This window comes from Nicotiana tabacum, chromosome 4, assembly GCF_000715075.1.
Source record: "Nicotiana tabacum cultivar K326 chromosome 4, ASM71507v2, whole genome shotgun sequence".
NCBI lineage: Eukaryota > Viridiplantae > Streptophyta > Magnoliopsida > Solanales > Solanaceae > Nicotiana > Nicotiana tabacum.
The window spans coordinates 127,098,041-127,125,660 of record NC_134083.1 but is presented as its reverse complement, the minus strand read 5'-3'; the positions used below and the strand labels follow the sequence as shown (position 1 = coordinate 127,125,660).

General features: G+C 37.5%; 2 protein-coding genes across 5 annotated transcripts; one reads left to right on the top strand and one right to left on the bottom strand.

Moving 5' to 3' along the window:
• The first annotated feature begins 5,226 nt into the window (after positions 1-5,226).
• On the top strand, positions 5,227-11,787 carry LOC107759934 (uncharacterized). 4 transcript variants are annotated; one of them, XM_016577948.2, is made up of 4 exons: positions 5,227-5,365; positions 8,221-9,024; positions 9,969-10,079; positions 11,392-11,528. In XM_016577948.2, exons 2-3 carry the CDS (start codon positions 8,403-8,405, stop codon positions 10,058-10,060), a joined length of 714 nt encoding a protein of 237 aa, XP_016433434.1. In that variant the 5' UTR covers positions 5,227-5,365; positions 8,221-8,402; the 3' UTR covers positions 10,061-10,079; positions 11,392-11,528. The 4 variants fall into 4 exon arrangements, with proteins under 4 accessions (XP_016433434.1, XP_016433432.1, XP_016433433.1 ...); XM_016577946.2 differs by lacking the exon at positions 9,969-10,079 and having other exon boundaries at positions 5,228-5,365; positions 11,392-11,787; XM_016577947.2 differs by lacking the exon at positions 9,969-10,079 and having other exon boundaries at positions 5,259-5,365; positions 8,256-9,024; positions 11,392-11,787.
• A 2,509-nt stretch (positions 11,788-14,296) lies between these two features.
• Positions 14,297-25,869, bottom strand: LOC107759933 (uncharacterized). The gene is made up of 8 exons (XM_016577944.2): positions 25,405-25,869; positions 24,370-24,738; positions 24,037-24,296; positions 22,035-22,176; positions 21,211-21,582; positions 20,940-21,071; positions 16,986-17,114; positions 14,297-16,868 (listed from the first exon to the last, which is right to left on the bottom strand). Exons 1-8 carry the CDS (start codon positions 25,510-25,512, stop codon positions 14,571-14,573), a joined length of 3,810 nt encoding a protein of 1,269 aa, XP_016433430.2. The 5' UTR covers positions 25,513-25,869; the 3' UTR covers positions 14,297-14,570.
• Positions 25,870-27,620: the final 1,751 nt, after the last annotated feature.

Here is a 27,620-nt window from a genome sequence, read left to right as displayed (position 1 = left end):
TTCTGCGACCCTCTTGGCCGCTTCTGCGGCTTCGCACCTGCGGCCAAAACCTCGCAGGTGTGGTTACACCAGAAGACAAATGCTTCAGCTTTCCTTGCAAGTCCAAACTCGATCCGTTAACCATCCGGAATCTACCCGAGGCCTTCGGGGCCTCAACCAAATATACCAACACGTCCCAAAATACATTACGAACTTAGTCGAGGACTCAAATCATGCCAAACAATATTGAAACAACGAATCACCCTCCAATTCAAACCTAATAAACTTTGAAACTTCAAACTTCTACAATCGATGCCGAAACCTATCAAATCACATCCGATTGATCTCAAATTTTGCACGCAAGTCACATTCAACATTACGGACCTACTCCAACTTTTGAAATCGAAATCTTACCCCGATATCAAAAAGTTGACTCCCGGTCAAACTTCCCAAAACCTTCAAATTCCAACTTTCGCCAAAAGACCCCAAAATGACCTACAGACCTCCGAATCCACATCCAGGCGTGCTCCTAAGACCAGGATCACCATGCGGAGCTATTCCCAGACTCAGAATCCCAAACAGACATCGTTAACATTAAAATATACTTCAACCCAAATTTATGAAATCCTTCCAAAATACCAACTTTCCACAATAGGTGCCGAAACGCTCTCGGGTCATCCAAAATCCGATCCGGATATATGCCCAATTCCAAAATCATCATACGAACTTGTTGGAACTTTCAAATCCCGATTCTGAGGTCGTTTACTCAAAAGTTAAACTTTAATCAATTCTTCCAACTTAAAGCTTCCGAAATTAGAATTTTCTCTCCAAATCAACTCCGAATTTCCTGAATTTCAATTTCGGCCACACGTACAAGTCATAATATCCAAAGTGAAGCTACTCATGACTTCAAACCACCGAATAACGTGCTAGAGCTAAAAATGACCGGTCGGGTCGTTACACTATGTTTGGTCTGTTGCCCTAGAAAAGGTCAGTATACCTCCACCCTTTCTCTTTTGAATGTTTCATTCGAAAACCATGAACATACTACTATTTTTTTATTAATTGTTTTCGTTTATAATATTTGTCATTAGTCTATAATTGGTTATTCTAGTTCATAATGTATCACGACTAAAAATTCTAACCCGTCATGATGGCGCCTAACACATTGGCTAGTAAAGGTAAAATATAATAACGAAGGCAACAGAATAATGAAATTCATAGAAATAGAATAAACCTGAGGTCTCAATACAATAAAAACTACTAATACAAAGTAAATCCCCCCAGAAACTGGTAAGTACGGAGTCATGAGCTTCTACAATGGAATACAAGTATGAAATTGAATAATAAATACATTATCTGAAATGTAACAATAGTATGAAAGGAAAAAGACAAGTCAAACTACGACCAAAGATGCAGCTCTACCTCGCCTCTAGCAGATAGTCCAACAAGCAACCTACTGCTGATAACCGGTCCCCACACCTGGGTCTGCACAATTAAGTGCAGAGTGTATTATGAGTACAACAGACCCAATGTACTCAATAAGTATCGAAAATAAACACGACAAGGTAAGAGAAGCACAAATTATTAATGATACTAGCTATCACCTGTGTAGTTTCATCCTTTAAACCGGTACAGAATAATATTGAAACCAAATCATCAAGTTTAGTAAGAAAACTTTCGTTTGTGTATGTGTACAATTTCTCAAATACTCCTCTTAGACAATATCTTGGCATATAGAGGTGATATGCAATTAAATCAGATAAATGATCAAGGAATTGCAGGTAAAGATGAAATGCAAAATCCAACAAAACACTGGCCAGATTCCCTCACTTTTCCATATCCGTTCCAAATCACTGATCGATATTCCCAATATTCGCGTGTACACAATCAAGAGAGAAACATGAGAGGGTGACCGTAGGGGGATGGATCCATATTTACACGCAAGCACAGCCAATTCAACGTGTTGCCAGCCGGCGTGATCACATGCTCAATATCATAACTCGCCCGGCGTGGTCACAGGCATAACAGTACAATCTGCCCGACGTGATCACAGACATAACAGTACAATCTGCCCGACGTGGTCACAGGCATAACAACACAATCCGCCCGGTGTGGTCACGGGCATAACAATACAATCCGCCCGCCGTGATCACAGGCATAACAACACAATTCGTCCGGCGCGATCACGACATAACAACACAATTCGCCCGGTGTGGTCACAGGCATCCAGTCCAATCACATCATACAGGATCAAATAAATAAGTATACATGTATGAAATGAGTGAATAACAAATCTCATGCTCCTGGACTGGTATAAATGATATGCTAGAGTGTAGGTATGTACAAGTGTACTATCATGGCTCAAACCGGCAATTTTCATCAAAGGATAACATTTATCAGTTCATTCAGGGATTTAAACCCCTATGTGGCCTTAAACATAGCCCAAATAGCTCACAACAATGTCACAAATGTGCGAAGCATCATAGTTAAAGGTTTAACAGTTAAATTTTAGGCTTATGACAGCCTGAGCACAGCCCTACCATGAATAAATAACCCCGATGTCTGCACATGAGTTCATCACCATACATGTGCGCACCCAATAGTACGTAGCTATCACAACAATTTAGGAAACTAGTGCCTCAACCGAGTTTAGATAAGATACTTACCTCAAACAAATCAAATCACTCCATTAGCAAGCCCTTCCCACGGGTATCAATATTCGGAAGGCTCGAATCTAGCCAAAAATAACGTAATACTATCAATATAAGCTATAAGAATTGATTCCAAATGATAAAGCTAAGTTCTTTAACCAAAGTCAAAAAGTCAACCCAAAAGTCAACTCCGGGTCCGCGTCTTGAAATGTGACAAAATTTATAAAATTCGAATACCCATTCAATAACGAGTCCAACAATACCAAAGTTACTCGATTCTGATCTCAACCCGACCTTCAAATCCTCAAATTATGGTCTACGAAGTTTCACAAATTTTCCCCAATTTTTCCAACCCAAAATACTAATTAAATGGTAAAAATAATGATAGATTCATGTATAACAACCAAAACTTAGTTAGAATCCCTTACCCCAATCAACTCCTTGAAAATCCCTTCAAGAATCACCCAAATCCGAGGTCTTTAGCTCAAAATATGAAAAAACAAAATGGGTTCAAACCCTCATTTTGAAAATTTATAACTGCTGCCTAGAGATTCCTTTTCGCGATCGTGGAAAGTCCCTCGCGATCGCGAAAAACAAAAGAAAGTTGCCCTCAAAATGACCTACGCGAACGCGGAACCACAGCCACGAACGCGATGCACAAGAACTCGAAGCTACGCGATCGCGAAGAACAAATGCGTGGCTCCAGGCCACCCTCCCTTCCTTCTTTGCGAACGTGGTCCACCTCACGCGTTCGCGATTCATACTCTCCTCAAACCCTTCGATCACGACCCATACTTCGTGAACGCGAAGAGTAAAATTCCATCTGACACAAACTACTCTACTCGATCGCGGCACCTCCTCCGCAAACGCGATGAAGGAAACCAGATTTAGAAAAACCAACAATCTCATATCAAGAACATGTGGTCCGAACTCAATCCGAAATACACCCGGGGACCCCAGGACCCTATCCGAACATACCGACAAGTCCTAAAATATCATATGAACTTAGTCAAACCCTCAAATCACATCAAACAACATTGAAAATACGAACCGCACCCCAATTCAAGCCTAATGAGTTATTGGACTTCCAATTTCTAAAACAAATGCCGAAACACACCAAATCAACTCTGATTGACCTCAAATTTTGCACACAAGTCATAAATGACACAGCATACCCATTCCAACTTTTGGAACTAAAATCCGAGCCCGGTAACAACTAAGTTAAATCTCGGTCAAACTTCTCAACTCTCCAAACTTCAACTTTTTCAACTTTCGTCAATTCAAGCCAAAATCATCTACGGACCTCCAAATCAATATCCGGACACACTCCTAAATCCAAAATCACCATACAGAGCTATCGAAATCATCAAAACTCTATTCCGGAGTCATTTACACGTAAGTCAACATCCGGTCAACTCTTTCAACTTAGACTTCCAACCTTGGGACTAGTGTCCCAGATCATTCTGAAATATCCCCGGAACCAAATCAACCACGCTGCAAGTCACATAACAACAAACTAACATAGAATAAACAATAAATGGGGGAACGGAACTACGATACTCAAAACGACCGGGACTGTTCGAGTTCGACCCTGTTAGGGGCGTGGCTTTGGTTCTGTAACTGTGCTATCGCCGCTTGTTGAGCCTGCTACATTTCGGAAATCAACTGCAGGCTCACCCCATCGCCTTCACCTTCGGGCACTTCTCAAGCCGCTGGCCAGTGTCCCCTACGAACATTGTTTTCGGGATCAGTTGGTAAATTGATGTTGATGGCCACCTGCGAGTTAGCATCGACTAGGTCAGCGGCTGGGACACCATTGGGATCGACAGGAGGCACATCATTACTAGGCATCACATTATTGTTCTCATCGTTATGGCCTGACTCAACGTCAACGTTCAAGTAAGCAGACTGAGTTAGGCTAACCTGGAATCAAAATTTCAAAGAGTAAGCGTAAAATAGGGTGTGTTATGGAGATTCGTATCAAATCATCACTATTATCCTTAGTCCCACGATGGGTGCCAAACTGTTTACCCGAAAAATGAGTAACAATTAAATTTTTATGCAGCTTAAAGGATATGTGATTTAATTCAGTACGAATGGTTAAGAACAACGGGTAAATAAGTTAAAGACAATAAGTTTCATACGTGTAAAGATACAAAAGTACTCTTCTTGTGGAGTCTACGCAAATCATGGTATCTTCTAGAAAACTTCCTCAAGGAAAAGAAAATAAAAAATATTAGAAGTTTCTCAATATAGAAAGGTATTTTTCTTGGAAAAGACAAATATAAATTGTACTAAGCAAATTGGAACATAGGGACTAGACAACATGATTGGAAAAATAAAATTTTATTTTAGTAAAATTAACTATGATTAAATGATAAATATATGTATAAAAAGCATATGTTTGTATTCGTTCATTTGACATAAACACAATAAGCTTTTTATATTGAATATATTGCAATGAACCTTTTTTTACAAGTTAACTCTGGAAATATGAGATATGCTTATTTTCCTGTTATATCTTCCAAATTTAAATTTTTTCATTTTTTATTTGAAGAATTCTCTTTCCCTCTAAGCTTTGGAGCATCCGTATATGGGCCTGACCTTTTAACTGGGCTTTGATTGCTTTTAGTTAAGCCCAATCATTCCTCTCAGTTCTCAAGTATTTCTTCCCTCTGCAAAAGGATAAAAATCAGCTCCTTTCTCGCTTCCCAGCTCCCATATTCATCAAGGTTATCTCTGCTCATTTTTCTCTGCAACTCTCCATAATTGAATATAAATTTAAATTCTTGAAATGGTTCATTTTTTTTTTTGTATGGTTGTTTTATTAGTTTGAGAATTTTCAAATGCATGAACTGCAGAATTATGATTACCCTTTTTGGGGTATGCTGCTTTTTTGGAGTTATGAACTGACCATGGGGTTATTGAACAATATCAAGTTTGAAGTTCAAAATGCATTCATGATAATTAATAAAGCGAGTTTTTCCGTATCTAAAGAGGAATATCTTTTTTTGAATATTTAAAGGTAGTATATATATCAATCAGCAACAAGTGCTGTAAAGTAGGAAGCTACAGAAAATTAAAAGAGGAAAGTATGATGAAAAGTTTAGGGCTATGCGAAGATAAGATCAATCTCTATACATTTGGTTGATAAGGCAAGGGATAATATTGCTAAAGTGAGTGTATAGTAATGGTAATTTGGAAATTTGGGTGATGTCAAACTGGAATATAAAAAATAAGGTTGAGAGATTTAGCAGTCTCCGATAGAAGAACAAAGAATTAAGATTGGACGCTGCTAGGGCTGTTCTGTACCCTAGTGATATGATGCAGAGTGCTGAAACCTACTCTCTCTCTGCTAAAGAAATAACAGCTTTGAAAATGGAAAACCTGAAATTTGCACAGGAAACAAGCATTAAATAGGAAAGAATATGTTAAAATGAAAATTCACGAGGAAGATAGAAAAAATGCCAGGGGAGGATAAGGAAGGGTTTGCACGTTATGTGTGTAAATGCTGTAGATTTTGTTTTTACGCTTCTGCTTTTCTTACAGAACTTGTTCATTCTTTGTGGGGACTCAGAGGTTGATTAGGAAATTGTGTTTCCTTCTTTATACATTTTGGTTCTTCTTTGCTCTCTTCTAGGAAATATTTTCATTCAGTTACATTACACTTCCTTTCTTACTCCATCCCAGTCTCACTAATGAGGCCCTCATTTTCTTCTGATACTTTTTCCCATAATGAGAACTTTCCCGCATGTACTGTACTGTCTGAGTGACCTGCATTACCCTTATGATTATACTATTGTTAGTTGCCTTCCTCTTTTCCACTTTCTCCTTGTGATCGGTCTTTTTTATCTTGTTGTTATTCTTACTTGTTGTCATTACTTTTTTTCATCCGTTCTCCAGCCCAGGGTCTATCGGAAACAACCTCTCGCCCTTCCAGGGTAGGGGTAAGGCTGCGTACATCTTACCCTCCCCAGACCCCACTTGTGGGAAATTACGGCCACGCAAATTACTATGGCTTGTATTAGATCACAAGTTTTAAAAGTCTTTCTTTATTTCTTTCTTAAACTCTATGCTTAGTCAAACACCGTCGCATAACTTGTGATGGAGGGAGTAGTTGGGTTGACAAAAGAAGGAAAAATAGTTTGATAACCGAGAAATCCCCTAGGGCAAGTGATGCACCCTCTACCCTTGTTCACTTAAATATCATGCTTTTGTTTGCAGCAGGGTTCAACCCGAAACGTGCGTCTAACCCACACATCATGCGTTGCGCTCTTGCCAATAAACCCAAGCCTTAGGGGCTAGTTGGTTTGACAAACTTTTTGCAGTCAATTTAACCAAAGAAATTTTGGATCACCATTAGATGTTTTTAATATAGAGTATATGGTAGATTACTGATACCTGAAGTAGTAATTGGAAAGGTTTGATCTTTCATTCTTTTACTTTATGTTTAGGCAGTTTTTGAGTAAGCTTCCTATGGTTTTCTCTTTGAAATTAAGGATAGAGATTGAAAAATCCTTTGCCTTTTTGGATGTTAAAGAATGTTGTATTTGTTTGTTTCAGTACAAGAAATAGGCTCTAAAGCAAGAGTTGATCTGTGCCAACAGCTTTCATTTGTTAAGAGTGGATGTCGAAAAGAGTATCTTTGTATAGATTGGGTTTTTCGGGCTTCATTAGTACAAGTGGATTTTGCTGTTGCATCAAGTCAAAAGAGTGGCATGTGCATTTCTTCCTCCCTCCTATCAAGCCTTCTCTATTACCTTAGATGTCACCCTCCATCTCTTAAGGCAGCGCAACTGACTGACTCTAAGATTCCTTCTGCTACTTGACATTTTTGCTATCTTGTTACGCTACATTTGGACACCTATTTTAATGTCTTATGGAGTTTCCTCATTGATCACGGTGCTAGACATTGTCATGAAATACTTTGAAGTACTAACTAAGTTGCGCGGACTATTCACTTTTGGTGTTGCACCGGTGTCGATACGACATGGGTGTGGGATCCGTACCGGATTTGGTCAACCGATTCTAGGTACTTTGACCAAAATCGACGAAGAAATTCGGGATACATACAATGATTTCTGAAATCAAATCAAAAGCTACGGTGAAATTGAAAAAATAGGAATACGTTATATATAGAAATTTCTATGTCAGTCTTTTTCCTTTTATCTCCTTTTGGGATTCTCCTTTTGATTAATATTTTTGTCCTTCTTGGAATACCTTGTAAGTTTTCCACATAATGTCTCATAACTTGAATATATTTTTATTACTCTAACTTTAGATATTTGAATTATTTTTAGCCGAATCCGGGCACATGTATCCTTACCTGGATTCTTACCCCCAAATCTTAAAATTTAGGTCATGAAGGATCCGACCTCTAGATCCGCACCCCTATCGGACACCCGCACCCGAGTCCGAGCAACTTAGAGTACTAATGCTTAATGAGAAGACTGTATTAGATACTATTACATGTCATTTTGAACTACTTTCAGGCTTTTTTTTCTTTTCAGAGTTAGAAACTGTTTGGCCTCTTTCATCTCCATTAAGCATTTTTTATAAATAAAAAAAAAAAAAAATCTAATGGCAGGGTACAAAAATTCAGAAGCATTTGCTTGAGTGCAGATGAAAACACAAATTTGAAGGGGTGACATGTAGAAGAATATCTGTGCAAGTTGTATGCCGGAGACATATTTATAACCAGGATTATTATCGATATCTCCCCAAATATCAATCGTCTGAAATAAGACATTTATAGAGAGTATTGGACCCATGAGCTCTATCTCATCATCCTGCTCTTTCCTCGCACTTACATCACCTCTTCATAGATCAAGACCATGTTTTAGTTTACAACAGGCTCGTAGTTGCTACAAACGATGTGCTTTCAATAATCATGGCAACATTACCATTTCTATCCATGTCCAATCAGCATCCCTTCATCCGTCCCGTAATTTGCAATCCTGCTGTAATGCTATTGCTCCATCAAATGATGGAACGGTATCTGTAATTAATTTTGAAGATGTCATGGAAAAAGACTGGTCATTTCTTGAGTATCCAGATTCCAGTGAAGAGCATAAGGAAAAAATTGATGAGATCATATCAGCAGGAGAGATCACAGAGACTTCTAAGGTTATGATTGCAATTGGTTCTGAAGAATTTGTTGATAGAGTAGTTGATTCATCAAATTGCAGGCAATTGCTTGTCGTTCATGACTCACTTTTCATGTTAGCATGCATCAAAGAAAAATATGATAAGGTTAAGTGTTGGCAAGGAGAATTGATATATGTACCAGAGAAGTGGACATCTTTTGACGCTATTTTTCTCTACTTCCTTCCTGCATTGCCGTTTGAGCTTGGTCAGATTATGGAAGCACTCAGAAAACGCTGTTTGCCAGGTGAATTTCAGTCATATTAGTAAACTTAGACTCTTATTCATGTGCTGTGTACTCCATTTGATTTTATGTTTTCATCAAGACAAAAGCGATCATCTTTTTATAAATCTAAGAGGAATTATTTTTGTTGAGAAAGGTAACAAATTACATTCCATTAGCACAAAGGCAGTGCTAACTGCCATATTTACAATTCACAAAGAGAGCACAAGAAGTTCCCTAATTCATCTTACAGAGATTCTATGATGTTTAACAGTGATTCTACTTTTTCTCCCAACTCCTCTTTACACTACAAGTGAAATAGAAGCAAGCAATTCATCTTATTGTTGCCAATATCTTCAAAACATCTTGAGTTTCTTTCTTTCCCGATGATCCACCAAACACAAGCTGGAACAGCACTCCACCATTTCTTTTGTCTGACCACTCCTTCACAATTATTCCAGCAAACCAGGATCTCTCCAGTTGATTTAGGCATGATGCATTTCAACCCTTTTATACTCAAAAAAGATTTGCCAAAGTTGATCTGTGATCCGATAATGCAAAAAAAGATAGCTATTACTCTCAGCTTCCCTTCCACATAAGTAGCATCTAGAACAAAGCTGCATTACCCTTCTCTGTGTTAGAGAAGCATTCTTCACAACCAGCCAAACAAAACATGCCACTTTGTATGGTATTTTCACCTTCTAGATGTTTTTCCAATGCCACAATCCAGCCTGCTGACAACTATGTTTCAAATTTCTGTATGCAGATTTCACTGTGAAAGTTCCTTTGATGTGCTTTAGCCATACCAATCTGTCTTCTTGATCTGTGATACCATGAAATTGCTCCAAAGTCTTGTAAAATTCTGCTAGCCTGTTAATCTCGCAGTCATTGATAAACCTTCTGAAGCTTAAATTCCATCCCTGTAGACTCCAGATTTCAGTAACTGTTATATTTTGCTGATGAACCAGGTTGTATATATCAGGGAAAACCTCTTCAAGTGGTCCATGCTCAACGCAGTTGTCATTCCAGAAGGAGGTCTTTACCCCATTTCCCACCTTAATTCTCACATTATTAATTAGGTAAGGTCATAAAGTTCTTATAGATCTCCATACACTAAGACCATAGGGTGTAGATACCACTTTGGAGCACCACTATCCCTCATTCCCATATTTTTCATTGACAACCCTTCTCCGAAAGCCTTTTCCTCCAAGCTGAATCTCCAAAGCCATTTCATGAGTAAGCTCCTATTATGATACCTGAGATTTCTTATGCCCAAGCCCCCTTCTTTATTGCTGATAGTGAGAGTTTTCCACTTACCCAAGTAAAAGCCTTTCTTTTCTCTGTTGCCTTGCCATATAAAGTTCCTTCTTAGAGCATCATTTTTCTTTTCAATGTTAGCTGGTAGTGGGAATAAGGACATCATGTAAGTGGGAAGAGAATCAAGCATGTTTTTTACCAAAACCACCCTCCTCCCCAATGATAAATATTGACTTTTCCATGTAGCCAGTTTTTTCTCGCATCTTTCAAGCACCCCATTCCATATCTCTTGTGACTTGTTCTTTGATCCCAAAGGCATTAAGATAAATTGTCGGCAAACAGCCCACTTCGCATCCTGAAGTGCCTTCCTGAGAGTGAATGTGTAGTACTTCATTTACTGGAAACAACAAACTTCTTCTCCAATTCACATGAAGGCCTGAGACAGCCTAAAAATAGTGAGGATTACTCTGAGATGTCTCAGTTGCTCCACTTTGGCATCATAGAAGATTAATGAATCATCTGCATATAATACCTACATAGTGCTTGTTGCATTATTAAGCACCTATAAAACCCCTAAGCCATCCATTCTGATTTGCCACTTTAATCTTGCTGTTAAGACCTTCCATTGCAATAATAAATAGAAATTGAGATAGTGGATCTCCCTGTCTCAATCCCCTTTGAGATGGAAAGAAACCTTCCGGAGTGCCATTGATCAAAACAGAAGATCCGACCTTGCTTATACAGAAGAGAATCCATCTAATCCATTTGTTTCCAAACACTCATATCTTTTAACACCTTTAATAGAAATTAATATGGTCGTAAGCTTTTTCAGTTTCTAGCTTACACTATTCTTGGCAGCTTCCCTTTTATTGTAGAGTCCACATATTCATTAGCTATCAAGGCTGCGTCCATTATTTGTCTTCCTTTGATGAACGCCACTTGTTGTTGATCAACCAATTTGTGTATCACCTTCTTTATCCTCTCTGTCAGAACTTTGGATATGATTTTATAAACACTGCCAACGAAGCTTATTGGTCTGAAATCTCTCAATTCCATGGCCTCAACCCTTTTAGGAATTAAATCAAAGTTTGCTTAGTGGTGTTTAAATTCTCTAATAGTTGCTTTATTTTTCAGGTGCGAGAGTTGTGATTAGTCATCCACAAGGCAGACAAGTGGTTGAAGAGCAACGGAAACAATATCCTGACGTGGTAGTCTCAAACTTGCCAGATAAGATGAATCTGCAAAATGTTGCGGCAGAGCATTCATTTGAAGTAGTCAAATTCACAGATGAACCTGGCTTCTATCTTGCTATTCTGAAATTCGAGCCAGAGAACAAGAACGACTAGGCTCTTCTCTTAACTTTAGATCATCTGAGGAAAAGAAGAAGCGGTACGAATCTGTGCTAGAGAGCTTAAAACTTGAATTACATTACAAATTTGCATCTGTTTCATCATCATTTCAGAACCTTAAATGCAAGTAATTATATATAAAAGACCAGTAAAGGCCCCGGCGTTCCAGCTTTGGCAATCATCTTTGATTGCAAAATCTGCTCCTTATTCATTGTTGCATTACAAGTTGTGCTGTCAATCTAACTTGTGAGTAGACTGCATCTTGCTTTTTTTTCTTTTCAAGTTGACATTAATAGACTGCATGTTATCGTCATTGGTTTTTCTTATTTTTATATCAAATTAGGGCAGACATGAAAGTAAACCATATGTCAGAATGAAGAACATTTCGAAGGATTTCTGGTGGCTCATCCAAAAGTTGGAAGCTGTTATCCTCCTATATGAGATTGACAAAGTTCCTCTTATTTCAAGTTCTCTTTCCAACTCAACTATGATCCTAGTGAGCGTTGAATTCACTGCAGATAGCCTTCAAACTTGGCCAAGTTCCTGAACAGAAATCAATCAGAGAATTCTGAACGCCATAAAAAAGTAACTGTCTGATAAATCTGCTAACAAACAACAACTAGGCCTCACTTCCAAATAAGTTGGGTTGGCTATACAAATCCTCATGGATCATGGCTCTCCATTTACATTCATCTCAAGTCAATATTATACAAAACTAAAAAAAAAGTAGTAGAAGTTGTATATATTTTCTATTGGTATATAAATCTCAGCCAAGGCTAAAAGATACATAGGAAGCACAAGACTTTAAATAAATGTACTAACATAAGCCAACTAATTGGTATTGCCCGTGTAAATCTTTTTCTTTTGTTGTATCCCATCTTTCACTAAGTTCGTATTATTTCAAGAGATTGTGGTTTTTCGGGATAACTTTCGTCCACGTGATGTTAGGTTTGTGCATGACATGACTAAACCATCTCAAGTGACCTTTTTCATTTTAGGCCGAATAAATATGGAGACACCTAGAGTTGCCATGGTGTTTCATTAGACACCTTAAGTGGGTTTTGTTCTGATCTAATACCTGTAGTAGGCCCAAAGTGTACAAATCAGACAAGTTTTGCTGAAATAGTTGATGGTGTGAGTTGCACCGTAAGCTCTTTGGTTTGATGTTCCTTGTTGTATTTTGCTAAAAAACTTTCTAAGTGAAAATAGAGTAATTAAGAGATGAAAGTGTGTATGAACATACGTTTAGGCATCGAAAATACTCCTAAGACATCAGTAGAGGATAATGAACACAGGCATTATGTGCAGCTCAGGCTATCAATCATGTCAGCAAAATATGTTGATTGGTACATTTTCGCCTACTACATGTGTTCAAACGGAACAAGGCATGCTTGACGTGTCTAAATGAAAAATCTTGACAACTTTAGGTATATCCGTATGTATTCAGCTTCATTTTATCCTCGATTTTTGCTAGTTGCACTTTTGTAGAATATATTATTTTTATCTCGTCAAATTTTGTATAATTAAATATCCATCTTAGCATACGCATCATTAATGACAATCATCTTGTGGATAGGCATTTTTTATCCTATAACACCTTGATAGCATTTTTTTCATTTCAATCATTCGATTATGATTCAGCAGCCCGATATTCACACCTATATAACATTGCTGGTCTTATAAATTTGCTAACAAAAGATCGAGAAAAATCAATAAACCATGTTTTCACAAGTGTATAGACTAGTTGAAAAGCGGAGAGTAACAAACTTTTATTCTCCAGGTGGAATAGAGGAAAGAATAGAATTTATTTCATAAAATTTATCAGTTATTTACATGTGATATGCTTTCTCGTGTAAGAATCTATAATTTTCTCGTACAAGAATCTTTAATTACATGAAGAAAAGAAGTCCTATTATTACACCGTAATCATTAAGATTACTGTGAAAACTCTTACACCCCCAAAACTTGCTGTTGAAGCACTTAAATTTGTTTATTTATTAAAATTAAGAAATGCTAAAAGTCATTGGAATATTGAACAGTTGCCTGAATGTTAGACGATCACTAAAATGAAAAATAGTGTTGGGATTCTTTACCCTGAAAAGTATTTGCTTCACATTTAAAGTAAGTGTTCTTGCAGCAGAGTATTTGTTTCCAGTCACTCATAAGGAGCCGAGGATCTATTTTCAGTCACCCAAAAGAGGTACAACCATGTAAACCTACAAGACTTCATTAGCCTAACTTTAATTGGCAGCTGAGAGAGAAATCGAAAACGTTCAAGAAAATAGGCGTATTGCCTGTTTGGCAAAAGCTTAAAAAATATGTTCTTTTTTATGTTTGGCTAATTAATTTGAAAAGGACTTCTCAACAACAATTAATATTTGGCCAAACTTTTAATATGTGCTTCTAAATATATTTTTAGAGATACCCTACTTTTTTCTGCTTTTCCAAAATTGTTTTTGCTTCTAATCAAAAGCACTTTTTTTCATCTAAAACCTTGGCCAAACACTACAACTTCGGAAAAAAAGCACTTTTTTTTAAGGAAAAAAAAAAAAGCACTTTCGGCTTTGGAGAAGCTTGACCAAACAGGCTAGTAGTACCATTGGAACATTCATCCCCGCAGTTGTTTGGAATCATTTAGCAAGATGCCTAGCTAATAAGGTATAAAGGAATATGTGAATCTAAGCACATCATGCCGATCAAACACCATATTCATTTGTATAGGAAAAAGCTCATTGCATACAATTTAACTCGAAACACTGTCATTCTCTCAACCTTTGCTCTCTCTACGTAAGGAAAAAAACAGATTACAACTCAAAACAAAACAAAACCAATCAACTAAATCAAGAAAAAAATTGCTAAATTTTTTCAGGGGATTATTCTGTATGACATTATAAGTACTCAAACTTCCATGACTCAGTAGAGAATATAAACTGAAACCTCGCATGCAGCCACCTCATATCTCTGTTAACAAACTATATCAGGAAAAGGAAACTCAATCCGGTTTGCAAACGGGTTGTACTCTTCAACTGGATCTTTCTTAATGCAACCATCATCACCCTCAGTGTGATCAGCTGTCAAATCTGAAGAAATATTCCTCGCAATCCCTTGTTTCAAAGAAAAGGGATCAGGAGTGAAAGAGAAAAGAGAGAAGCCCGAACTTCCAGACTTCCCGTTTTGACCTGCTTTTACAGTTGGTTTATCTGTTGTATGCTGCCCTATCCTCTGCATATTAGCTTCGTGATAGGCATCTTTTAACCCGCCAATAGTTGTATCATTAGCACTTTTCTTTGTGCACGTATCATTTGTTGAAGCAACTGACTGGTAAACAGGGAATTGACCAGGATTGACAACAGGAGGGGTCAGATGCTGTAGGCCACCATACTGCATGAAATGCGTATAAGCATTCAGACCATAAGCAAAAGGGCTAGCATATACATAGTGGTTCGGATGAGGAAATGGCATTAAGCCATTCGCAGGAGCTGCTCCCCAAGAAGCCGGACTTTGATAATAATAACCCATTGCAGGAGCTTGAAACAAAGGGAAGTGTATGCCTTGATTTTGGACTGGTGGATGCACAGGTTGAGGTTGAGTTCCAAGAGAAGCCCCATTCATATTTCCACTACTGCAAGTTGAATTAACTGTTACAGGAAAACTTTGCACTGTAGTTGTTCTTGCAGAATCTGGTGTAAGGCACTTAACATGAACACCACTACCAGTAGCATTCCCCTTTTGTTGCCCAACTTCATAACAATCAGCAAAGCCGTTCCTAATTTCTGAAGTTCCTCTTCCTTCTGACTTTTGGCTGCAATCTTCTGAATCTGACGTTGATGATGATTCTGGATGTCGAGGATTTGAAAAGGATGTATTGCTGTCTCCCTCACTAAGGCAGGATGAGCAATTATCAGAATTAGAAGAGCTTCTCTGTGATGAACCCAAAGAAGACCCCTGCATCGACTCATTTTCATCATCTCCTCCTAAATACTTCAAATACTGCTGGGATTTCTCTTCCAAATGAAAACCATTTTTGCAGTTGCTTTCTGTTTTGGAGCCAGGTTTTCTTGATTCTTGAACGTCCTTTTCTTCATGATGGATCTGAAGAGGACTAGATACTTCCGAACTATTGGAAATCAAATATTCTGGATCCTCTAGAGTTTCAGTACTCAATGTAAGATCAGAGTCAGAGCTGTTTCTTGGATACTTCTTCTGTGATTCTGTTGGTTCCCATACTTTCTTAGTAACAGGTGAATCCCTGCTGGACAAATTATTACCTGTAGGCATTCTGTTTTTGAGTCTTCTACCATTTTCTCGCATGTATTCGAGTTGATTATATTTGTTTCCATGATAATACTGCTTGGAGATATCTGATGAAGATGCTGACTTACTCACAGGTTTGTTATCTTGTATTTCTCTGGCTATATTTGGATCCAACTTCGATCTATAATCGATGTGTTGGTTACAGCTGCAATCGGCAGAGTCATATCGGTCATTCATCCTCTTATTATTTGAACATTGGAGCTTCTCCGCAAACTTGGAGGCACCATTATTTATGTTGGACTTTGCAACGTTATTTCTTAGTTGCTTGTTCAACCTATTAGTACTCTTAGAAGCTCCAAAGTCATCACAGTAATGTCTTGGGTCATGCTTGCTCACTACACTTCCGCTCTCTGAAACAACAGCAAACCGTCGTCTATCAAACCATTTCAGGCCTGAATCTGGTTGGGAATCATTTCGATATTTTAGCCTCCGCCTGGAGTATCTCAAATGATCACTTGCAGACGAAACATTCATATCTTTAATATTGAATTCCTCAAGATAGTCATCAGAGTGGATTTGCATATTCGAGCAATGATACCTATCCAAAAGTAGATCATATTCGTTATCCGGGGATAAAGGACTGGAACGATTGACTTCACCCATTTCACTCACTGAAGCCCTTTTGCTTATCAAATTCGACTCATCATCATCAACACTAGGTGTTGACTCCTCCTTTGGAACATCATCAGTTTGGTTAGGTTCACAACTTTTCTTCTCTATATCCTTTTCTTTTTCCCTTAATCTCTCCTTCCTCCAAATCTCCTCCTTTGAATCATCAGGAACAAAATTAGTTTCATTTGATTCACAGCCTTTCTTCTCTCTTTCCTTTTCTTTTTCTCTTAATCTCTCCTTCCTCCGGAGTTTCTTTTCCTTTTCTTTTGTCCTCCTCCGCTCCTTGCGTTCTTCTTCTACACGCTTTTCCTTCTCTTCTTCTTCAAGAAGTTTCATCTGCATCAACAAATTAAGCAGAGACTCAGAACCATACCTCTACAAGCAGGAATAAGCATTCATACTAAAAGAAGAAGCTGTGACAGTCCTTAATCTATAAATACATCTTCTGAGTACCTGCTTTTCTAAAGTAATAATCTCCTTGCAGGCAACATGTACACGCTCCTCTAGCAACTTCAATGCAAGACAGACAAATATGCTATGTGCATTTTGCCGTGCTGTTCCTTCTCTAAAAGCTTTTTCAACCTGTATATATTTCCGTGTCAGAACAAATTCAAGCACCATAATTAACCAAGCACTGCAATTCCCAAATCATCTCAAACTCGGTTCCAAAAAGGGAGATCTTATTTGGTTCCTAATTTTAGTTGCAGCTTCATGATATTAATATCATGTGACAGAAGATTCGTATTGAGTGATAAACTGAACTTTAACCTATTAGAGGGAAAACAGAGCCAAACTTAATAAGACTAGCATAGGATATTTAAGGAGTACAATTTAGTTGACTAGCTTGTCTTCCAATTATAAGAAATACTAAAAAACAAAAAGGCGGTTATTGGTTGAATGATTATGTGAATAGAATCCAAACTATGTCACCCAGATCGTCCAAAAATGCACTGCTTTTGGAGGACCCGACAAACACCCGGCAGCCTTTTTGGAGGATCCAGCAACATAGATTCCCAAACAATTGACTTAGCTCCCTAGAAACATTAAGCAGATAAGAACCTAAATCCTGAACATACTTTGCTCATAATCCGCCTGCTATTCGCTCTCCACAATTGCTTCATAAAAGAAGATTGTTATGGCAAAACATTTATAATATAAGGCTAAGAATATTAAAAATGCAAAAGTTTCTATAAAAAGATACATACAAACTAACTAAAGAATTGTTTAAAATACACAAACTTATTCGACCACCTTAAATTTATAGCCTAGTTGGCAATCTTTCTTTTTGATAAGATAGGGTCCTGTTGGGCCAATCTTTCCGGACACTGAAAGTGCTATTTTAGAGAGTCAGTGTTCAGGCTAAACTTCTCGAAGAAATAGTGATTTGAGTAGTCGGAAAGTAGTTTTTTTGTTGCGGGGAGAAGCAGACAATTGTAACTTCTAAAAGCAGAAGCACAAAATTAATTTTTCAGGACAAAATAAGCTTACCAAACTATCCGTCCTCAATTTATCGAAACACAGATTGCTTCTCTAGTACTGACAAAAGCATCTCTAAAATGAATTGGCCAAACACACACAGAAGCACTTCTCTGAAAATCCAAATTAATAAAAGCACTTCTGAAAATAAACAAATTTTGGAAGCTTAGCAAGATAAGCCCTTATACCTATCATCTTTGATTAGAGAGTAGACTGACAAAAAAGTCATTTTCCGGAAAGCAAGTAGCTAGATTCAAGCAACTTGATGTTTTCTTATCTAAAACAGACTCGCATTGCTCTGCATCAGATGCTACTTATCCGGAGGTACACAGAAAGCAACTGGTATCTTTTTCTTCAATGTCCAGTTACAGATGGCAACTGTTTTCGAACCTTTCGGGTATCAAATGGCCTATGTCAAGAAACCCTGCTGACTTTCTGAGGAACTGGATTAGGGCAGTGTCAGAAGGAAGGAAGATAACATGGTGAAACACTATAGCAATTACCAGCTTGCATCTGGTGGACAGTTTGGAAAGAGAGGAACTTGAGATGCTTTGAAGATAAACAATGACATTCAGAGGATAAAGGCTAACAGTATTTTTGTTTGTTTTACTTTTGGTGTAGAATGGAACTTGTTAATGAAGCTGAATCTATTTTAGAGTTCCTAGCACTCCTACAGTTTTAGACAGGGATATACTTTTGTCTTCTCCCTTTTGCCACAATGTACAGATCTCCAGCACTGTCTTAATGCTGTATGAATAAAACCTATCATTTTAAAAAAAAACAGACTCCCATTGCTCAAGTTTCTTTAATGATCTCCTGATAAGCAAAACTTCAATAAGTTGAAGACTCCCTCGGGTGAGGACTGTTGGAGGTGACTCGGAGCATTTCCCTGTTGTGATGGGGCTACACCAGGGATCGGCTCTTAGCCCGTTTTTATTTGCCTTGGCGATAGATATACTGTCGCGACACATCCAAGGGGAGGTGCCTTGGTGCATGCTATTTGCCGATGATATAGTATTGATTGACGAGACGCGAAGCGGAGTTAACGCTAGGTTGGAGGTTTTTGGAGACAGACCTTGGAGTCTAAAAGGTTTCAAGTTGAGCAGAACCAAAACAGAATACTTGGAGTGCAAATTCAGTGACGGGACCCATGAAACAGACGTAGAGGTAAAGCTTGATGCTCAAGTTATCCCCAAGAGAGCTAGTTTTAAGTATCTCGGGTCTATTATCCAAGGTAACGGGAAGATTGACGAAGATGTCGCACATCGCATCAGAACGGGATGGATGAAATGGAGGCTCGCTTCCGGTGTTTTATGTGATAAGAATGTGCCACCAAGACTTAAGGGTAAGTTTTATAGAGTGGTGGTTCGACCGACTATGCTGTATGGGGCTGAGTGTTGGCCAGTCAAGAACTCCCACGTGCATAAGTTGAAAGTAGCAGAGATGAGGATGTTGAGATAGATGTGTGGGTGTACTAGGAGAGATAAGATTAAGAATGAAGCTATCTGGGACAGACTGGGAGTAGCCTCCGTGGAGGATAAGATGCGGGAGTCGAGGCTGAGATGGTTCGGACATGTTAAGAGGAGAAGCATTGATGCTCCTGTTAGGAGGTGTGAGAGGTTGGCCATGGCGAGTTTGAGAAGAGGTCGAGGTAGGCCTAAGAAGTACTGGGGAGAGGTGATTAGACAGGACATGGCGCTGTTTCAGCTCACTGAGGACATGACCCTTGATAGGAGGGTGTGGAGGTCGAGGATTAGGGTAGAAGGTTAGTAAGTAGTTTCTTAATTGCTCACCGATAGTCTTAGTGGCACGCATGTCCCTTCATATTCTTAGATTTTTATTGCGGTTATGTGGTTTTGTTCACCCCAGGTATTGTATCCCCTGTTGCTATTGGTACTACTTATCCTTTATCTCCCTCTTTTTCTTCTCTCTTCCGTTCTTGCTTTTCTTTTTCTTCTTCTTCTTCTTCTTCTCACCCTTTCCGAGCTGAGGGTCTATTGGAAACAGCCTCTCTACCTGCATTAGGTAGGGGTAAGGTCTGCGAATAGACTAACACTGTTGGGAACATACTTGGTTTGTTGTTGTTTGTTAGTACTACTTTAGAACCTTCTTGCGAATAGACTAACACTCTGTTTGGATCATTGTTACCAATCGTTTTATAATGTATTGTACGGTACTGTATTGTATCGTTTTATGGATATGACGTTTGGATAGTTTGTATCGTTTGCTGTTATTTAATAATATTTTTATTATTTGGTTTGACTCCCGCAAAAGAAATTGCGGCAGTCTCAACTGGATAAATGAACAGCTTGTATCGTACTATACTGTAACTGATAAGTTTACTAAAATACCCTAAATTGTATTAAATATTAAATTTATCCAGAATTACGCATAAAAATAATTTAAGAAAATCTCTTTCTACTAATTTATCACCAATTATGTAGCTTGGAAACAAGAGCAAAAACCTGAAGAAAAAGATTAACTATTATTAGCAACAAAAGAAAAAATCATAGAACGATGGAAAGAAACAAAAAAACGAACAGTGATTTGGAGATTTGGATGAAAAGAATGGCACGAACCAATTGTAGAAAAGATGGACGAACACAAAGTTGGTCAATAGGTTGGAGATTTGGAGTTAAAATAAAAGAAAAAAGTAAAAAGTAAAATAGAATTATGGAGTAATAAGTAAGGGCATAATTGGAAAGAAAATTAGGAAACAATCCCACCACACCAAATTGGTTGTTTCATAAAATAGGGCTTTTCGTTGTTTCGGAACAATAGATTTAACAATACAATACAATCAATTTTAAATAAACAATCAAAACAAATATTGTTTTGGGATAACAATACAACACGATACAATGGGTAGCAACCATCCAAACAAGATGTAAAGCGCCTGGTACTAACAACAGAAGCAAGGGAAGGGCTTACCTGCTCTTTAAAAATTACAGTTGCAGCATCTAGAAGAAATTCTCGCGCAAGTTCAGGACTCTTCGCATGTTTTTGAGGACGGGAACATTCACCATCAAGGTCATTTCCATCCTTGTCCATGGAGTTATCATCCTTATAAGGAAACATCAAGCAACAACCATAAGATTGAGAATTTCACAACATAAAGAATATCTTAGCATCTGATAGCAATACTAAATAATGAAAGAGCAGCAACAAAGGGATACTTAAGAAGCCTCATAAACTTGACTACCTCTTCTTCTTCAGCTTCTTCAGCATGCTCAAAGAACCTTCTAATGCTTTCACCTCTTGTTATGGTTACAAAACCGTCCCCAACCACAAGTCTGCAATGTACACATTGTTGCCCCTTCAAGGCATGTGCTTTGACTGAAAGCTCGGTACATCTGCCGTCCATTTTCCATGCGCGTAAAGTGATGTAGCAGGAATTCAAACCACCCAAGTCAAGACCATTAACTTGAACTCTTCCACTCAAGCCAACATTTTCATAGTCCAATATATCACATTTTCCTTCTCCCGTTCCAACTGCCCATTCAAAGTGGTGATATGTCCCAAAGTTGTCAATGAAAGTCTGATGCCAATCAGCATGGATTGTGTCATTAGAAACCTGAGAATATGAAAGTAAACTGGCATCAAACTGGGAGCATAAAATGGTAACTACTTCAACTATTTCTTAAGATCCAGGAATCAAAGCATCAGCTTCTTAGGTCTTCCTGTCTCTCATTATTTTTCTCTCCTTCACATTCAATTTTGTGGGTAGGGGGAGCAGGGTAGGAGAGTGAATTCATGCCAGTGTTATATTCATTTGCAGCCTTTCCTTGACAAAAAGAAACAGCTTCAAGGGATTAATGTGCAGGGAAAACTATATTTACCATAGCACAATTTTAACAATGTAATAGCCCTTGAATATTAATATTAAAGTGGCAGCAGAAACATTTCATTTCCCCAAAAATATAAGAAAGCAGAAAAGGGAAAGATATAGCTAAATTTCCACATTTGTGCTTCACAAACCAAAAAAAAGAAAAAAATGAAAAAGTTGACGTTGAAAAATAATCACACCTCGTACTGGAAAGCTGTATCCGCAACACAGAACCAACTAGTGCAACGAGGTTCTCTGCGCATACGCTTCAATTCTTTCAGTTCCTTGAACTCACGGATAACATTCTTTCTGCAATCTCTGCAAAACCTCTTGCTATCAAACCTGCAACCAAAAACTTCTAAAATAAGCAAATTATCTATTAAATATGTTTTAAAAAGAAATCCTGGCGTCCATCTAAAGGACAGAAAAGAATATGGGAACTTGATGTTCCAGTGATTGTATCTGCGGCAGGAAACAGAGACCACCTACAGTGGATATTAACTTGCTAACAGCGAGGCAGGTTACCGAGACTTTTCTTATTGAAATACTGCCGCAACCTGCACTCTTGCTATAACTTCAGCATCCAATAACAGGAAAATCACCCAATATAATTGCTGATGTTAAGTCCTTGAATCAACGATCAAGATCAAAGCCAATATTGCTTGACACATCAATGTCATTAAAAAGAATTTCTGGGCTCTTGTACATTATACTACCTTGGCTCTTATATCAGACATACCTATCCCTTACAACCTTAAAGTTAAACTCAAAAATACTTCCTTTCCTAACAATTATAGGTTATAGCTTGATTTAAAAAGATCCTTTTACCTCCGTTTTAAAAGGCACACACTAAGATAACCACCAGTGATTGATCATAATTAAAATAACCACTTAACTTCAGTCGTGAACTCCAGAAATCATTTGAGGAAGCTCCACCAACAATTACACCCACATAGAGAAATCACCACCGATTACACCGCACCAAAGCAGAACTAATATACAAACAGATTTAAGTGGTATTTGCTCCTCGAGAATTTTACACCACATTGGATAAAACTACAAGATAAATTCATGGGGCTCGAGAATAGCTAAAACTCTAGACAATTCCCCATAAGCAGCAAAAGATTAGAAGCATATATGGTGAGGATGTGTCAAAACTTTGGGCAGCTAAGCAGCACACTAGTATATAACCCCTTTAGCTCCTTACAACAGAAAGGTAGTTGGTGTTCCCTTTCTTGTATCTAATTTTTCCTAAATTCTACAGAGGTAAAAGAAGCAGGAACATATCTCATAGCTATAGTGACTAAGTTGGGCATATGAAAACTAAAGGGAAAACAATTAGTGTTTCGATGCCCCACCATACTGCTGAATAAAGACACTTCTTGAAGTTGGTTCTAGAAAGCTCCACTGCCTACGAAAAATATTGGAAAATCGTACACTTACGGATAGCTTTCATCAACTAAAATTTCTTTTCTTTTTCAATCAGTATAACTCTTCAATCATCTTTTTCTTGTTCATTTCCTTAAAAGTAGAAAGTGAATCCTTATTGAATTGGCATCTCCATATATGACATTCACACCATGGGAAAGAAAGGATTACGAGAAGGAAACATGACACTTCACTCACTTCTTCAAACTTAATGGACCAAAATTTCCTCTGACCTGATACATTCCTATAAAAGGCAACCTGTTATTGAGCTATCCTTTTATTTGCACAACCCATTAATCTAGATTTCACGTAAGCTCCTCTACCCACCTTCTGAATTCTCTAATCATGTGTACATCATTCAGTAAAACAACTCTTTGCTCCTGAAGAATACAGCCACAGATCCACCCCTTACGAGCTAGAGAAATTGACAATCAACTTTTAGTATAAATGAGCACTTCCAAATATCTTAATATTGATTCACACATGGTCTCCCAGTCATTTTACATAACTTCTTCGCCGAACTGGTGACAGTCCTAGCACATCAGATTTCAAACAGTAAAATCAGTAGGCCTCGTGATCTTAAGACCTTTGGTCTTCAAAGGATGAGATTAGAATTCAAAACCCCTCAATTATACATGCATTTGTAAGATTAATAACCGTCTCAGCACAATGCATCTAATGACTGAATTACACACTGGATGGTTAGGAAGCAAAAGAGGGTGAGAATAAGTATTCAAAGAATAAGAAATTGAATGAATGACAATGTACACAAACCTGTAAAGGAGCCTTTCAATGAAATCCTCTTCCTTCATTCTTAAAAGAGATTGTCGTGTCTCTTCTCCAAGGGCAGACCAAAAATCCACCAATGTGTCGACGGAAAGCCTAGCTGTATGAAGAGCACATGTTTCTCTTGTTCCATGCCCTCTGACGTAGCCTGTCATTCCGTGGCTTATCCAACCCCTACCACCTCCACCACATGCATCAGGATAAAGCAGTTCTCTCTCCCGTTCCCTTGCACGTGCACTGTCAAACACCTGATTCAAAGGAAAGGTAAGAGGAAAGTGGAAGATTATGGAGAAATATATTTATTGAGGAAAATAAATATACATTTTGAAGCCCCTCCAAGGACTTTGTATATATATAACAGTCCAATAAGGTAAGTGCTCCATCTCGTGTCGTGGTCAGACCTCCCCAAGGATGGACGGATGGATCTTGAGCGTCATCCTCACAACCTGTTGTCACACACAAACCCCCATCACACTGATTCTTCAAGGCCCTTACTCTGCCGGAAGGGTGGTTCGCACACGCTCCCTCCTGCTGCAAAGACTTTCCATACATGACAATTTGCAAAAACCCTTCAAGCAGTAACCCATTGCATCTAGAACAGTACATGTGCTTACGAGCTTGCTCAAAAAGGATTTGCTTATCAATCCTCAGAAGCTCCTGCCTCTCTTGGGGTGATAGCTCGCTCCAGAACTACAAACCGATAAAAGAAACATTTTGCATCATTCACTTGCTATTAGAACTAAATCACATCGATTTAAGTAATCGAGCAATTCATACTTATAAAACATGAAAATAAAATTGAATCCTGGTTATCCTGAAACATTCTACATGTAACTGAATTCATAGATAAAGCATTGCTGTAAAACAGTAAAGGAATTTCACTCCAACTAATCAATCATTTCTTAATTCAAAAAACCCATTAAAGATTTTGCGACAGCACATTTTTTCTTTAGATTGTTGCGAACTTCTTACATTCATATGACATTACCACATTGATAACTACTACGAGTCTAAGTTATACACACTGTCAGTATAAGGAATTTTTACACCATTACAGGTCACCTTTACCTATTGAAGCGGGCAACCTGTCTTATTTTCAAGATTTTGCTACAGCAATATTGTTCTTTAGATTGTCGTGAGCTTCTAACGTTCCATATAACATAAAAAAAAATTAATAACTACAAAAACTTAGTTCAATTCATAAAACCACTCCATTAACCCATTATTACATCACAAGATCCAAATACAAACTCACAGTCACCAATCCAAATTCACCAACAAAAAAAAGTAAAATTACTACAACCCAAAATTCAGAATATTTAAAAAAAAAAAAAAGGAAGAATCCAAATTGACTACCTTCTGGAGCTCATTGTGGCCGATGCCATCGTTATGCTTTGACCAGAACCCATTACGCGAATCCGACCCACCCAATTCGTGATCATTTCTCTGTGCTAAACCCGGCATTTTTCTTCTTTTATTATCAATTCCTTGTAGATTCAATTTTCATTCTTGATTCAAAAACCCACCCAAATATCTTATGTTTATCAATTCAATCTGAACAACACATAAATACCCAGATTATTATAGATCGAAAATGAAAATTCCCACAATTTTATGCCAATAACTATATATTTTATATAATTAAAAAATTTAAGCGTATCAATCCTATAAAATTCTGATTAGATAGAGCAGTGGATTGAGAATTTAAAAAAGTGAAATCGGATTGGGAATTTAGAAAGAAAATGGGGGAGAAAGGGGGAAGATAGATATAGGGGTTTTTGCTGATGAGATTTGGTTATGTGCCTCTCTGTATTTATATGTGAGTGTGTATTCTTCATTTTCATATATATACGTGGAGACAGGAGTTGCTTGGTGCTTGGGTTAATTTTCCAAATAGATGAAATGCTACTGTTACATTGGAATTTTCCATTTCTGCTTTAACATTAGATAAGTTTAAAATGGTTTTATTAGAATTTAAATTTAATTATAACGAAAATTAAAAAATTATTTCAAAGTTAAATGCGCTTGAATTTTTTATACTTGGTTGTAATTTTTGGATGTTGTTAGATGTCTATTTTGATATAGTCGATTCACGGGGTAGGCGATAAGAATTGAAAGTTCTTTTTTTTTTTTTTCATTTTTTACTTATCTAAAGAAATTTAAGATTCTGATCATTTCAATCAATCAATTTAAATAAGTTATACTTTATGTTGAGATGCTAATGTTAAATCTATAAGTTTACAAGAGAAACTTTTTCATTGGTCAAATATTTTAGATTTGCTTTCCTTTGTAAAATAACTTTATTGTGGACATTTCATATTTTTATTCACATGAATATTCTATCTATAACAATCAAGATAATGTTAATACATTAAAAATAAACCTCTGTGAACCAATTATTTTCTGAAAGTTTTCCTAAATTCTATAGAAGGATAAAATGACAATTGATATTTCTATTTTATTTAGTTTTTTGAACAGAATGGTGCCTTTGTTGATTTCAAAATTGACATACTCGATCAAGAAGTTTAAGAAATAAAAATTAAATCAATATTACGCTTATTTAGGACTTCTACATGTGCTTATACCAATATTATGGTCTTTGGTTGCATATACTTTATAATTTAGGAAAGGACCAAAGTATACTTGAACCATTGAAACAATCATACCTTCTGCCTATTTTTGGCACAAAATTGCTCTCACTGTTACTCAATTTGTAAATACGTTCTAAGTAACAATCTGGTTAACCACAATAACCCAAACCACATTTCTGTACAAAACGACATAGAAGAAGACCTTTTCTCCACAGACGAAACTGAAAATGTTTTTGACGATGAGCCAGATGTTTTCAATTTTCATACCTATTACTTCCTCTGATAAAGAACATATTTACAAAAATTGGGAAAATGCCCTTATAGTTAAGGTCTTTGGGAAAAGGATGGGTTACCAGTACTTACAAAAAAAAATTTGCAAGCAATATGGAAACCATCTGAAGCCTTATCCCTCCTAGACCTGGGAAGTGATTATTATCTTATTAGTTTAACAAATTAGAAAATTACAACAAAGCTCTTCACGGGGACCTTGGTTCATAGGGAATCAACTCCTTACCGTTAGAAAATGGGAGCCTAGATTTGTGGCTTCTGAAGCTTCTCTAACCTACTCGGCCATATGGGCTAGATTACTTCCTACAGAATTTTATGACTATGATATCTTACAAAAAAATAGGAAATAAACTAGGGGAATTAATTCGCATTGATGCTTGCACATCTTTAGCTCTAAGAGGAAAATATGCGAGACTGTGCATCCTAGTACCGATCGAAAAACCTCTTAAGTCTCATATTATTTTGGGTAAACACTTCCAAAGGGTCACCTATGAGGGTTTCAATGTCCTATGTACCAGCTGTGGCAGGCTGAGACACCTCTCGATATGTCCTCACTTCAAGAAGGAAAACTCGAAAGAAACCAACAAAGTAAACAACACAATCAAAATACACAGGACATGAACTTCATAACCAGCAAGATTGACAATTGGACAATAGTTTCTCATCAAAAACTAAAGAAGAAACAAGAGGAGG